A 16,190-nucleotide genomic window follows, 5' to 3' on the forward strand; every position below is an offset into this window, starting at 1 on the left:
GATATCCATGGTAAAGATGAGGCGTTGGGGGCCGGGAAAACGGAAGTCTTGGAGAAGGTGGAGGGCGTGGGTGGTGTCTTGAACGTATGTGGGAGTTCCTGGACTAAGGGGGATAGGACAGTGTCGAGGTAGGTAGAGATGAGTTTAGTGGGGCAGGAGCATGCTGAGACAATGGGTCGGCCAGGGTGGTCAGGCTTGTGGATCTTGGGAAGGAGGTAGAACCCGGCAGTGCGGGGTTCCCGGACTATGAGGTTGGAAGCTGTGGGTGGGCGATCTCCTAAGGTGATGAGGTTCTGTATGGTCTGGGAGATGATGGTTTGGTGATGGGGGGTGGGGTCATGGTTGAGGGGGCAGTAGGAAGAGGTGTCCTTGAGTTGGCGTTGGGTTGTTTGGATGGGTATTCTGGAGGTTTATGCATTCCTTGCAAATGCTCGACTTTACTCTGTGCACTCCAAAATCTTTCAATGTGTCTGTTGCTTCCCTGGATAACTGTTTTGATTGGTCACCAGTCAGTTGTACAAGTTAACATATTTGTTTGACATCTTTAGGGATGCTTTTGAGGGTATCTCTTAAGCATTTCCATTGTTTCTTGGGAGTCTTTTGCTGCAACTAATCTGAGTAGAACAATTTATTTGGGAGATTGGCAACAAGCATACTGCTCAACACAGCTGGTTTTGAGTGATCAGTTCTTTGCTTCTGGGCAGGTTCACCTGGAAGAGGTTCCTGATCTTGCACTGCCTTTTTTTGCCAACTGGTTTGGATGATCTTAAGAATCAGTTGCTGGTATAAGTTCACCAGTGCTTTGACATGCCTGCTACAAAGTCTCCAAGGCATTTAGGAACACTGAGATTACTGCTACTTGGAAACAGTTATGGTAGTTTCAAAGTTGAGCTCTTGGTCCTCAGTCTCTCTCTCTACCACTTGGCCAAATGCTGTGCTAGTAGATTGGAGGTGATAAATTTTTCTTTTTGTTTAATGAAGTTGCCCATATGTCTGCCTACATCAAGATAAGGCTCTCAAGATACAGAAAATCCAGAATTTTGCTTTTGATCTTAATTCAAGGGGCAGGTTTTGGCTTGTGGGAGGTGAAGAGGACCTCAATCATTGCACCCTGTATCGATGATTTGGTCGTAATATATGATAGCTTTTTTTCTTCTTGTGAAAACTGAGGTCAACCTTTGTACTGCTCTCTTCAATTTTCCTCACGCCAGTACTGGGTATTACCTCAAACAAATGATCCACATGTGGAGGTAATTTACAGAACAGATGAAAATCTGCTTGATCTACACTGGTCCCAATCCAAAACAAAATCACTGTCAGTCTTAAATGTTCCGTATACCAGTGACTCTTGTGTTGTTTCACTTAGAGCTCAAGTTCATTGTTGACGACTCCTCCAAAGCATGTGTGGAAATGGACTATTTTGGTTCCCACATTGAAAATATACAAACAACTTATTGTTGCTAACCATCAGTCTACTCCAATTTATGCTATGCTGCATCTGTGCCTGCTCTGAGGCTGTGTGCATGGAGATCATTGTGGATAGCAGCAATGACTTCTGGTTCCCAAAGTCGTTGTCCTGCAAAGACCTTGAGTGATCCACACAGAAAAATGAAATTAGAGGGAACACTGATATTTTCCAGCTTGCTCTGTCACTTAATACGATGAAAGTAAACTTTGCATGCTACTCTAAATGTGGTCTCACCAATATCCTGTTCTGTTGCAGCAAAACAATGCCTACTTTTATGTTCTGTTTTCCTTGCAGTATTACCATGCTGCCTGCTGTTCCATGCATTATAGCAGTGACTAACTGGGGGTTTGTACTGGTTCTCTTTGTGACAACCATGATTTACACATGGTGATCATTACGTGATATATTTCTGAGGGCAGCCAAATTTGAGGAGGATATTCCATGAACCTTCTGTTTGTTTTTCAAACTGTCTCTTTTCTGTCATTGATCCCTTTGTTAGCCATGAAGATAATGTGCAAGACTGATCTAATTTAACTTTTACTTCAAACTTCTCCTGCCTTAAAAATTTCTACTTCCCTACTTCCAATTTAAATGTTTTGTTTTTGAAACCTAGCTAGTCATTATACTGAAAGCCAGGCTTCAAAAATTTGAAATTAGTTTAGTTGCAGACAGGTATTTAGACAATATTAATAGAAGACATATTTGTCAACATTTTAAATTTTGCACCACAGACCCAAACATAGTTTATTAACTGGTCAATTGAAAACAAGAGCATTTGGTTGTAATGTTTTTTGTGGGCGGCACTGCTGTTTCACAGCGCCAGAGACCCGGGTTCCCTTCCCGCCTCAGGCGACTCTCCCTGTGTGGAGTTTGCATATTCTCCCCGTGTCTGTGTGGGTTTCCTCCGGGTGCTCCGGTTTCCTCCCACAATCCAAAAATATGCAGGCTAGGTGAATTGGCATGCTAAATTGCCCATAGTGTTAGGTGAAGGGGTAAATGTAGGGGAATGGGTCTGGGTGGGTTACGCTTTGGCAGGTCGGTGTGGACTTGTTGGGCCGAAGGGCCTGTTTCCACAATGTAAGTAATCTAGTTACTCCATAGCAGTTTCTCCTCTCTGTTAACTCAACATTGCATCTCTGAGTAACAAGAGGATCAGCAACATCAAAATACTGGCAGCTGCCTTCTCAAGCATACATTCCTTTTTTGAGTAGATAGACAGACCATAGTTCTGGCAACCACAACACAGTCTACAGACAGAATATCAACACTTGAGTCACATGAGCATCAATATCCAGGATTCTCGAGTTTTTAAGGCAAGTCATCACCGATATCTACAGCTTTCTGGAATGAGGTCACTTTCCCAGTGGGACAGATTGATATATATTGTCAGTGGTCATTGTTATGGACCAGCCCAGATCCCCTCCAAACATTTCAAGAAGGTAGCCCAGACCCTGAATTTTCATAGTGTTTTAAGCAAGTGTAAGATGGATATTCTAGGAGTGGTCAGACCACTCAGTTTTAAACAAAACAATTTATTTACAGATTACCGAATGAAACATGTACAAAAGAGAACAGAGTATAGAATAATTTACCTTGTCTGAAAACCCAAGTGACTCTGTTGCGACTTAACAATGCTGTTCCAATTTCCTGCAACATCCCCAGAAACAATCCCTTGCCAAAAAACGTAAAATCAAGCACAGGTTCTTACAGAAGAGATGTCAGATAGAGAGTCAGCCAGAAAACCTCTGTTGAATCAGGGAACCTTTTTCCCCACCAGCTGCCTTTGACTAGCAGCTTCAAACTAAACCAAACTAGAAAGAAAATCTGAACTGAGAGAACTGACCACTCCCCTTTCATTTTACAACTAATTTTAAAAAGAACAATCTGAAAGCTATTTCTGATTGTTGACTTCGGCAGTAACTGTTATCATTATTGAAGTAGCCAGTTCAGACTTATTGGCATCTCTGCCTTTCTGACCCTTCTCAAAAGAAGAAATAAAGGTAAAATAACCTTGTTAAAGGGGCTGCATCATCACATTGTCAAGTCAGTGGAAGGCATTCCGTTGTTGCCTTCTCTATGGTCTCTGCTCACTCTGTGTTGTTTGCTTTAGTTTTCCTTGTTTGCTTTGCAGCATTTGAGAATGTTAGAAACAACTTGTGTGGAGAAGAAGGAAGGTCTGCACTTGCGGAGCATGCATGTGAGAAGACTGTATGGTGACAAAAGATAGTGGAGGGTGTATAGGCTAGAATAAGAATGTAAAGAAATACCTGAAATAGAGGAACGTATGAAGTTTGTGTTGCCCTGAGGAGTATTAAGCAGAAGAATGCTGGGAAGTCGGAGTGTGGCACCCAGCACCTGAACAAGTTATGTCGCTCGCCTTTCCCACCCTCCTGAAATCCTAAAATCTCTTGAACAGCAGTAGAAGATATTACATCAGAATTCATTTGGTATTAAGGTTTTAGGAGAATTGATTTGAGAAATCCTAATGCAGTCCTTCCAAACCTTCTCCCCCTCTGACCCCATTTTTAATGTGTGAAACTGGAGCAATTTCAATCTGAGGAGTTGGGTAGACTTACTGACTGGGCAAAATGATTTTGTTAGAAAATGATGGGGTCTTGGAGTTAAGAATTGTGCATGCACAGGTTTTGGAGCCCCATGCCACTGTCAGGGATGCACCATTGACCACAGTGCAGTTTGAGTATGACTTTGTTCATGGGCATGTCCAAAGAAGTCACCAATCAGCCAGTCAGAGTACTGACTTGAGTGGCCAATTGAGTTAGTGTAAAATTTCTCATTGAATAACAATTTAAGGTAGTAAGAAAGGAAATATCCTGCCCAGACTGTTTGTTTAGTACTTGCCATTGCAGCTTTTGAGATCACAATCTCAAGTGATTGGTTCACGATATGTGTTTAGGAATTGGAGGAAGTTAAACTGTCCAAATCTACATCAGAGACTGTGTGCATGAGTTAAAACTCCATGCTGTGGTACATGTTTGAAGCAATTTTATGCATGAACATACTTTTGGTTACTCATTGACAGTTACAGTCACATAGAAATTATTCTATGCATCACCTGTACCTTTTTGGGATAGATTTAAGTTGCCACCTCAAAGATTTGTAAGTGGCATCTTCTTCCTTATTCAAGAATGTGAATTTGGCATGGCTTGAAAATATAGACAACAGAGCAGTCACTATAGCCAGACAAAGTTGATTGCGGAGTGTCATATTTCTTCCTTGCATTTCTCACCTCAGGCAAAGCAGGTCTTGCCTACAAGATCTGTCTGAAGGTGGGATGGAGGGGGTAGACCGATGAGTACCAATTTTGTGCATGGTGATTTTGTCTCGTTACAGTAATGTCTTGAGGATTAACAGGTTTAGGTACAAAATCTTGCAGTCTGATTGAAACTCCACTGTTCACTAAAACAAGTTGAATACAGTCTGGGAAAATGAGAGGTTATGCACTATGATCAGAAGAGTAGAGGTATAGACTATTTTCTAAATGTGGAAAGACTTTGGAAATCTGAAATGCAGACTTAGGCATCCGAGCTCAGGATTTTCTAAGATTAACATGCAGGTTCATGTGTCATATAGCGAAGGCAAATGCATTGTTAGAATTCGATCTGAAAGGGCAGAGATGTACTACAGAGGTGGTATCAGACTCTAGTCATGCATTGGGAATATTGAGAGCAGTTTTGGACCCATATCTAAGGAAGGATATGCTGGCGTTGGAAGGGATCCAGAGGAAATTTATAAGAATTATCCTGGCGATGAAGGGCTTGCGTGACGAACAGTTGAAGGAGGGTTTGGGGTCTGTATTCGAAGGAGTTTAGAAGACTGGGAGTGTGGGGGATCTCTTTGAAACTTAAAGAATGTTGAGAGGCCTGGATAGAATGGTTGTAGAGAACATGTTTCCACAAGTAAGAAAGGGCAGAGCTTCAGCATGAAGAGATGACCCTTTGGAACTGAGATGAGGAATTTCAGCTTAGAGGGTAGTCATTCTATGGAACTCATTGCCACAAAAGGCTGTGGAGGCCAAGTCATTGAGTCTATTTAAGATAGAGGTTCTTGATTGGTAAGGTGATCAAAGGTGACAGAAGGTAGGTGAATGGGGTTGAGAAACATAACAGTCATGATTGATTGAATGACAGAGCAGGCCAGATGGGTCGAATGGCCAAATTCTGTTTCTCTATCTTATGGCCTATTGGGCTATATGCATTAGGCAGCTGTAAAAAAAAAAAGTCTTGATTGTAATCTTTATTACCTATAGTTTTATTGGAAAAGTAGCTTGGTGAAACAATTGTTAGGTAGAAGTTTTTGTCCTTTTCACAATGCTCAAAACTGGTTAATTACAATCGCTAGAAGGAGCCTGATAAACGTGAGATAGAAATGTAATTGTTTGTATTCTGAAAGAACATCAAAAATATAATTTCTCTGGTTCTGGTAGTGTGTTCTCCTAATATAAATTTTCTAAAGTAGAGAAGTAGAATGTTTGGTGGAAAGGTGTATTAAATACAAGGAAAATTGTTTTTCTTATCTCCAATCCAGGTTAGAAAACAGATTTTTGATAGTCATACAAATACGACTAGTTGTCCCAATATAACATCCATGAGACATAAAATTGCTACAACTTCAAACTTGATAGTAATTCCTGTTTTTCTTATGCACGCTGATTTCTGATCCGTATTGATGTTAGTCATGTATCAGACTTTGGAATTTTACCAAGCCTCAGATGATTTTTAGTTTTTGTCTACATTATGCAATGCGAAAATCGAATTAGTTCAAGATTTTCCACTATACTGAAGGGAGTGGTGCTTACAAACTGCAAGTGGTTGCCTAAGAATTGTCTGACCAAAGTTTAAATAACATTAAAGACTTCACAATAGTTTGAATATAAAGTTTGAATTGAAAAAGCTTTTAAAATTCACTTTTATGATTTTTGTTTTCAATTTCTTTACTTATAAAAGGTAAACCAAAAGGAAGTCGTGTTGCATGAGGATGGAGTCTTCAACTGAAGCTTGTCAGTTAACTTGGCTCAAATACTCAAAATATGCTTTCTGCCCATGCTCACTATCCAGGGAATAAACATAGTACGTGGCTGCCATATGCTTTATGTCTTGGTGCACCATTTTTTAATTTGTTGATAGTGAATATCCGAATGATCCCTGAGCATTCATGCTTATGAGGAGAAATTGCATTAGCCTAATTGTAGATATGTTTGATCAATCTATTCAGATATGTTTGATCAATCTATTCAGACATGTTAGAAGCTCCTCTAGAGCAAGTGGAATTTGACCTTGGGCTGTCTGGTCCAGAGGTAGGGCACTACCATTGTGCCACATGAGTCATTAAATCTAGGTTGTATTCTAAGTTTAGATGGTTGAACAAATGAGTTTAAAATGAAGAAATTTGGTGACCTATGTACAGGAGAAAGTGAGGACTGCAGATGCTGGAGATCAGAGCTGAAAATGTGTTGCTGGAAAAGCGCAGCAGGTCAGGCAGCATTCAGGGAACAGGAGAATCGACGTTTCGGGCATGAGCCCTTCTTCAGGAATGCCCTTCCTGAAAAAGGGCTTATGCCCGAAACGTCGATTCTCCTGTTTCCTGGATGCTGCCTGACCTGCTGCGCTTTTCCAGCAACACATTTTCAGCTCTGACCTATGTACAGGTAAAGTATTTCCTTCAATTTGGTTGTTTGAATTGAACAAAGACTGATGGAAATCTTAAGTCTTCTCACCACATGTAAGCACACATGCACGTACGAACAAAAAAGGCTGCTATTGCTGAATCTATTGAACAAACAGGTTGTAAGGTAAGAGTACTGAAAACTAGGAAGCAAAGGTAGCTAAATTGAGGTACCTATCAATCATTCTTGACTGGAATGGTGGAACAAGATCAAGGAACTGAAAGGTCTGCTACTCTTAGTACATTTCTGAACATTTTTCAATTTAAAACAAAAAAAATTTGATTAACCATGCTTTACTTGCAGATTTAGGAGTTTTCTTTATATAACTAATCTCAAATTAGGCAATTTTTATGCACTTTGTGTTCTAATTTTATCTCATTCTGAAATGAGGTGTATTGTAACTACGCAATGTATAAAAAGCTGCAGGAAAATGTGGAGTAATGCTTTTACTTTGATCAAGGTATTTGATTAGAATTGAGAATGTAAGCAAAGCTTTTCAAACTATTGTATACTATTTCTGAAACTTCCTTTTTGTACTAATGGCCTTATTGGTGGAGTTTTGGCTCTTCTCTGGCTTCTAAAGTAACCTTATTTTTCCAAGATCTCTTCTGGTATAATTTTCTCTTCTGAATGGTTTCAACTTTAAGTTGCAATTCATTCGTGTGTGCATATATTTTAGATTGGCTTTTATTTGTAAATAATATTTCTATGGATTAAAGCCAGAATGAGTTTCAAAATCATAATTGAAGAAAGTGGCGAGTAGAAGCAATACTTGACCCCTCTTTGCATATGTTATAGTCATAGAGATGTACAGCATGGAAACAGACCCTTTCGTCCAACCCGTCCATGCTGACCAGATATCCCAACCCAATCTAGTCCCACCTGCCAGCGCCCGACCCATATTCCTCCAAACCCTTCCTATTCATATACCCATCCAAATGCCTCTTAAATGTTGCAATTGTACCAGCCTCCACCACTTCCTCTGGCAGCTCATTCCATACATGTACCACCCTGTGTGTGAAAAAATTGCCCCTTAGGTCTCTTTTATATCTTTCCCCTCTCACCCTAAACCTATGCCCTCTAGTTCTGGACTCCCCAACCCCAGGGAAAAGACTTTGCCTATTTACCCTATCCCTGCCCCTCATAATTTTGTAAACCTCTATAAGGTCACCCCTCAGCCTCCGAGGCTCCAGGCAAAACAGCCCCAGCCTGTTCAGCCCCTCCCTGTAGCTCAAATCCTCCAACGCTGGCAACGTCCTTGTAAATATTTTCTGAACCCTTTCAAGTTTCGCAACATCTTTCCGATAAAGCGATTGTATTTTGGGGATCTTGGGTTATTTAATTTTCTTTCATGTTCTTTTGTAAGATTTCTAGTAAAGGCACCAGGTTTTTAATGTAAATGTTTACTGAAGAGGTGGCAAATAAGACAAGACTTAAAGGAATCACGGGAAGTAGCGAAGTGCATTGGCTTAAGGGAGGGCATTGCAGAGTTCAGTGCCCAGAAGCTGAAAGACAGTTCGCAATAATGAGGTGTTGGGGTAAAAAAAAATATTTTAAGGGTAAAAGATTTATGGGAAATTATGTATAGCTTGAGGAAGCCATGATAAAGATGAGACATTTTCAATCCAGGAAGAGATTGAAACACAACAAGTGAGCGGATTGCAAGTGGAAGCAATAGGTTACTGACAGCTAATGTTGGACAGAAGGTACAGAACATAATTAGGAGCACTGGTAGGCCATTCACTCCCTCGAGCCTGCTTTGCTCATCAATAATATCATGACTGATCAGGTTGTGCCCTCTGGTTTCTTTCTCCCTGTACCCTGTACCCCTTGATTCCTTTGCAAATAAAAAATGTGTTTAACTCTGTTTAGAATATATTCAGTTGCCCAATGATTCACTGTTATCGGTGAAAGAGAATTGCAAAGATTAATAATGTTCAGAGAGAAGAAATTTCCTGAGGGAAATAGCCTCTTAGCATCTACTATTATCAACCTTCCTCTGAATTCTACAATAAAATCAACTCTCATTCTTCTAAACTTTGAGTATAGACCTAACCTGTTCAAGCTTTCCACATAAGGCAATCTCTTCTGTGAACTTTTATGATGCTGCCTCCAATGCAAGCAGTATTCCTCCTTTGATTGAGACTGCAATTACCCCATACAGTTTATGCAAAAATTCCCTACTTGTCTGCAACTCTCTCACCCACCCAATATTCGCTTTGCCTTCTACTGTATCTGCAAGTTAACCCTTTTTGATCCTTGTACAAGGACATCCAAATCCATCTGAATTGCAGCATACTCTACTCAAATCTACTCATTCATTCTTTCCACTATAGTGGTCAACTTCATATTTTCCCATATTTAACGCCATCTGTCGTATGTTTGCTCACTTGCTTTATCTTGTATCCCATTGCAGGCTTTGAGTATTTAAGCTGGTTTTCTAGGATTGTAAGAATTTTGGGGTGCGCTTAACTGTAATTGTAAGATCTAAATCAATGACAATTATAGATTATTTGTTTGAAAGAGTCACTAAGTTTGTTCGTCCCAATAATTACAAAATCCATACATAAAACAAATGTGTTTTCACAAATATTCAAAGTTTTTAAGTTTATCATAACTAGTATAAAAGAAATAAAAAGTGACTTTTCAGCTCATTCTCTTTGGGATGCCAATTTGTAACTCTAGTTGTCTGGACACATGTCTCCTGTCCTGAAGCTTCTGTTGGCTGAAGTGTTCCTTGTGCTTTGAGTCTTCCTCCTTGTACCCTAATCCTAAGAATCACTACTTATTAATAACCTTAATAACCAACAAAAGTTTGACTGATAAGAGACATCCTAGACTGTAATTGAATTAGCTTTATTGTCACGTACTCAAATGAGTACAGTGAAAAGTTTATAAGTTGTCATTTACAGTACCAACTTAGGGACAAAGGTACCTAGGTGTTGGCTTCTTATGTGCATGAACAGTTCATAATTAATCTTGAATTGGCTTGGTAGTTTATGCTCATTTGTGTGGTTTCTTTACAATAATGGTCATCTTACTGATATTGTTTCCTATTGCTCATTCTTTGATATGTCAGTCACTTTGTAAGATCATCCCTTTTGTAATAGCTTGTCTTTAAGTTACCAACTCCATCATTCTTACTGAGAGCAGACGGCAGCAATGGCACTTTTTGTGTACGTTCAGAGTATATAGTGTTACCTTCTCGTGATTCATTATCATCCAAAATGTCCCAATTTATCAGAAAGATACTGTCTTAGGTTATAAGGCTACTGTCACATTAGAGGGAGAAAGACAACTGATGGTGGTTTTACCTGAGAGTCACCACATGTCAAACGAGGTGAAGAGAATCTTTCATGGCAACCTCAGCTGGTGCAGTTGGTGTCACTCTGCATAGCAAACCAGTCATTCAGTCAATGGAGCTAAACTAATCTCCTGTAATAAGCACTGTAGAACCTGATTCCAAAGTGGTAAATAAATGTATGTGGCCCATGCCTATTCAAATAACTTGAGTAGGAAAGAACTGGCCCTGAAGCCAGATTTCTTTTAAGCATGCAAGGAGATTGAAAAGCAGGACTTTCAAAGCAGACATCTCAGGATTACTCCAACTTCTGTGTACTCGTAAACATAGAAACTGGAGAACGGAACAATTGAATGCATGGCTAGAAAATTGGTGTATGAGGGGCGCGTCAGCATTGAGGCTATTTCTGGGGCAAGTAGGATCAGTATGAGCTTGGCAGGACCAGGGTTGACATCTTGGCAGGAAGATTACCTGTGCTGTTGGGGAGGGAACGTGAGAGGGAGCACAGATTTGAGCAAACAACTAATGGCTATGGTGGATTGGACAAATACATTAAAAGATATGACAATAGATACGCAATGGCTAGTATTTAAAGAAATATCACAATGTCTACAAAATACAAGCATTCCTTCAAGGCACAGATGCTCAAAGAGATGGATGAATCAACCATTGTTAACAAAATCTAGTTAAAGATTGCGGTTGATCAAAGCAAGTGGTTTATAAGAATACAAGAAACAGTAGTAAGATTCAGGATTGGGAGAAATTTATAACCCAGCAAAGGATCTGATGAAACAAAGAAATGAATGCACATTAACAGAGAACATAAAGGCAGACTGTAATAGCTTCATTATGTGTATGCAGAGGTTAAAATTGGATCAGTTTTGTTTGGGGACAAGAGAATTTGTGGAAAATCGAGAAATGGTGGAGAAAGTAAATTTTGTACATGTATTGATGGACGAAGATACAGAAAATCAGTCACAAATACTAGGTAATCAAGGGACTTGTGTAACTGAAGAGCAAAAAGAAATTGGGATGAATAAAAGGATGTACATGAAGAATGTGTTGGATTGAGAGATGTAAAATCTCCTGGATTAGATGATTGGTTCAATCTATCTTGATTCAATAGATTCTGAAAAAGTTTCTGCAGACTGGAAGTGGCAAGTGTAATCCTGTTATTTTAAGAATGGAGGGAATGTGGAGAAATTCAGACCTTGTTAACTTGACGTCTGTAGTACGGAAAATATTAGAATCTCAAAAGGATGTGATAACTGAACACTTAGAAAATAACAGTAAAACAGGGCAGAATTAGGATGGATTTATGGAAGGAAAATGATATTTGAGAAACCTATCGGATGTTTTGGAAGATGTTCATTGTGACATTTGTAAAGGAGATCCAGTGGATACAGTGTATTTGAATTTTTCTTTTGATAAGGTAACCTCAAAGGAGGTTATTAAATTTCAAGTACATGACATCGGGTGTGAATTAGTAGGGATAGAGTAAGTTAATAAAAAGCAGAGAGTTGGCATAAGCGGATCATTCTCAGAATTGCAGGCTGTTACTAATGGGTACTGCAAGATCAGTAATAGGTCCACAGCTGTTCATAATCTATGTAAATTAAGTATATAATTTGGATGTGCGAATCATCTATAATATTTCCTAATTTGTTGATGGCAGCAAACTAGCTGGAAATGTGAGGTTATTTTGAGAAGGATGCAAGGAGTCATCAAGAAGACTTGGACAGGTAAGTGAATGGGCTAGTATCTGGCAGATGAACCGTAATGTAAATTAGTGTAATATTATTCACTTAGGTAGTTAAATAACAGGCAGAATATTTCTTAAGTATTGAGAAGTGCAGGTATCTGGGTTTATGCTTAATATTTTGGTCTTGACTTAGAATCCAGCATGCATGTAGGTTACAAATATTGCTCTGGAATTATAGATAAAAATACCACTGGATTGTCAATATCAGATTACACACAGGTTTTCTTCTCGAACAAACTTAAGATGGGCACTGAACTAAAACATATTCTCGCATTATCACGGATTTTCTTCTGCTTTCATGTTTGTTCCTCCATCAGTTGTTTTGTATTTTGTGTTTAATCGCAGCAGTGCGCAGCAACATCCACTCAAATCTTGCTTTTCCTTTCTGTAACCCAGGTGACCTTTGAGCTGTATAAACCTAAATGTAAATTCAAACATTTCTTGTGAGACGCATTTCTGTTTCAATCTAGCATACTTCTAACTTTTGACAATGCATGTTGATGCACATACTCTATGTAATACTACAGAATCACTTGTAGACATGCAATTTCAGAAAGATCATTGAGTTTTTATTAATAATTGATCAAAACACCCAGTAAATTGTACACTAGGTTTCTCCAATGACTGTTAAACCATTAAGGTAAAACTATATTTGTATTTCATGTGATTATGAAACTTTTTTCCTGTGCAATGTCTCTTAATTTTTGAATAATGCCTATCTGTGTCAGCAAATATGAGGCTGGATTGAGAATATGCTCTCTTTGAACTGTCAAATGGAATGCAAATTTAATAATGTGATCGTCTGTATCAGCAAATTAACGCAGTATGAGTAACAAATACATATTACCCTTGATCATAGTTATGGCAATGGTTCTCTCGTTGCATAATTTCATTTTCATCTCATATTAGTTATCCTTGGATTGCAGTACAATCACAACACTAGTGTATTTTGAATTGGCATTTTTTTTGCTGCAGTAGGACAAAACTGATTGTAATTTAGCAACATTAATTTTAAGAGAATTGAATTGAACTGTGAACACTTGAGATCAGCACTAACCTTCCAAGTATTTTGTCAGAGAATTTGCTTTCCAACCTATTTCATTACTACTCTGATTATTTCTAAGAATACCTGTCAGCAAATATGTACTAAATCATGCATGCAACTTCTGTCTTTTAGAAAAGAGACATGCTAAGTCAAATATGTTTCTTGACGAGATATGTAAAATTATAGAATATAGTGGATCAAGCAGAGAGGGTGAGAGAGAGGCATTAAACCACAAAGGTCATTATCCAAAAACATTTGATCTGTTTTCACAATGCTGATCCCATTTCCATTGCTGAACAATCAGGAGTAGCTGAAGGTGGATGTCTTACAATGTGTCAATAGGTCAGACCTGGACAGTAGCAAATGCTGACAGCCAAGAGTCAGTTTGAATCCTATCAGCAGCAGCACAGACTTAGACTGCCCCAGTATTAACAAGCATAGTAGCTCTCAAAGCACTTACTTTATGTTGCATAAAATTGAGTCTTTCATTTGTTTGATGTTGTCTACAGAGAATTGAAAGGACCTCCTGTTGAACTCTAACTAATGTCCTAGCTCACTTGAAGTAAACACAGTAAAGGAAGTGAACTACAATAAACAAAAAGTTCTGTAACTCCAGCTGTTATTGTCATACCCTTGGATTTTGATTGTAATAAGAGTAAAAAAGAATTTTGAGCAAGATAAGTTAAATTTTCAACCTACAGCATGCAATATTTGACATTTTCTTGACCTCTGAATGTGATTTGTCTCGTATTCCTTCATTATATTTGTATTTATTTCACACATTTTATTACAAACAATTTTATTCAGTCTTCCATTTTAACCATTTAGATTGAAAAAGTTGGATGATTAATTCAAATAAGCTTGATGCGATGCAGGATAGTGAAGACATCTGTATTAAAAAGGATGTTTAAGTGTCCTTTTGTTTCCAGTGAAAAGAAATGTCATCAATCTATGCTTATGAATACAGAATGACCCAGTGTGTTCAATGCTGTGTGATGGAAATGTTAAAAGGCCAAACCTTCCTACATTGTATCTTCCTTTTCCAAAGGAAGATTCTAGGTCCAGTTGTCAAAGAGGGAAGCTTTAAATGCTGAAAATATAAGTTGACTGTAGCTAATCATCATATGGTTTTCCAAATGCTGTGTTGCCACTTCCTTAATATATTTCAGCATTTCCTCTAATTGTAAGGCAAAGGAGGATTTTGTTTTTCATCACTTTCCTCCTTTTGAAAAGGGGTTTTATAAATCTGCTGTATTGTGGGACTCTTCAAAAATCAATGAGTAGTGCTGTGCTGCTGTGCCATCTTGTGCTTTGCTGTTTGAATGATCATCAAATGAAATAAATTCCAAAAGCTTGCTTCCAACCTCTCTGTGCAGAAACAAATTAGGTCACAAGTTGAATATAATTTAACTTTGACAGATTACTTTAAGGCTAGAGTATTCACAGGAATATATCTAGTTTCTGTATTCTATATTTGAGCAATGGAATGCCTTTTAAATTTACTTCTATTGCAGGTCTGCAAGAGTCCATTATTGCAGCTGCTTGTTCTCGAATTGGCCAGAGAGTTCTTCATGTTGACAGGTAAGCTACAGTATTTTGAAGTTTGGAAGGAAACCAATCACTGTGTTCCTGCTGTCAGTCTGTGATCAATTATCAAAGCTGTGTCCTTGTCTGTAGAAATACTACTACCTCGACTTGAAACATTTTATGTTCTCAACCTTTTATTGAACATTGTGTAAAATGGATTTATTCTACTGTTCCAGTACTTATGTTGGTAAAGCGAAATGAGATGCTATAATCAAAGTTGCATATTTTGTTTTACTTCATTTCCAAATTTGGGCTGCTTTTTTACTTTTAACGTAAGTTAATTTTTTTATTACCGTTTTGTTTTGCAAACAATGTGTTTCGAGTCTTTTATTCCATGAAATGCAATTCATTCTCATTAATTCTAAATCTGGAAATTTGCATTAAAGGGAGTTGAAAGAAAGTACAAGTTTGACTACTGAATCAGTGATTGATTGTTTTGGTTTCTCAACTGAACCTTCTGAACTAAGAAATGGTGATTAAAAGTGACTGAGCCATTTGTATGTTGATTGGTTGCTATTTTGTTATAGTCAGATGTGAAAGGCATTTTTGACTGTCTCCATCCTTTTGTTCCAATCCATATTTTCATAAGCAGATGCATGATGGAGGCAAGACTAACAAGAAATAGTAAATTTATTCTATTTTGTTTCCAAATTACTTGTGAAGAAATGAGAAATAGTCACATGGGAGATGAGATTGAACAGTCAATGTACCCTTTATACGTCACGAGTAATTTTAAATATGGGCTGAAATTTTCTCTTCGTGGCAACCAAGTTACTCCTGCCTTTGTCGTATTTGTAATTTCACAGCTTCTTGGAATCTTGCAGTGACAGTGGCTCAGTGGTTGGTATTGCTACCTCACAGTGCCAGGGACCCGGGTTCGATTCCCACCTCTGGCGACTTTGCACATTCACCCTGTTTCCTCCGGGTGCTCTGGTTTCCTCTCACAGTCCAAAGATGTGCAGGTCAGGTGAATCGTCAATACTAAATTTCCCATAGTGTTAAGTCCATTACTCAGGGATAAATATAGGGCAGGGGAATGGGTCTGGATGGGTTACTCTTTGGAGGGTTGGTGTGGACTTGTTGCGTCGAAGGGCCTGATTCCATACCGTAGGGATTCTAATCTTATTGTCATTTTGAGAGCAGTTTTGGTATGGCGCTCTCTACAGGGGAATTTACCACCTGTGCAGGCTACTTAAGCAACTGTTTGTTAGTCAGATTAAAAATTTGGTTTAAAATCATCACAGACTCATCATTAGGAAATGTGTGACCGTTTAATTCAATGTCAAATCAGGTACAGAATGTACACTATAGAAGGAAAGATTGGATTTAAAACAAAGAGGCGAG

At 38.5% G+C, this 16,190-nt stretch overlaps 1 protein-coding gene across 2 annotated transcripts in view; it reads left to right on the top strand.

Moving 5' to 3' along the window:
- The window catches only part of chm (CHM Rab escort protein), a 102,491-nt gene that overhangs the window by 1,974 nt on the left and 84,327 nt on the right, over window positions 1–16,190 (top strand). For both annotated transcript variants that reach the window (XM_043704522.1, XM_043704523.1), the window contains exon 2: window positions 14,774–14,840. In XM_043704522.1, coding sequence (XP_043560457.1) covers window positions 14,774–14,840 — 67 coding nt within the window. The remainder of the gene's footprint in view (window positions 1–14,773; window positions 14,841–16,190) is intronic.

This window comes from Chiloscyllium plagiosum, chromosome 15 (genome assembly GCF_004010195.1).
Source record: "Chiloscyllium plagiosum isolate BGI_BamShark_2017 chromosome 15, ASM401019v2, whole genome shotgun sequence".
Taxonomy (NCBI): Eukaryota; Metazoa; Chordata; class Chondrichthyes; order Orectolobiformes; family Hemiscylliidae; genus Chiloscyllium; species Chiloscyllium plagiosum.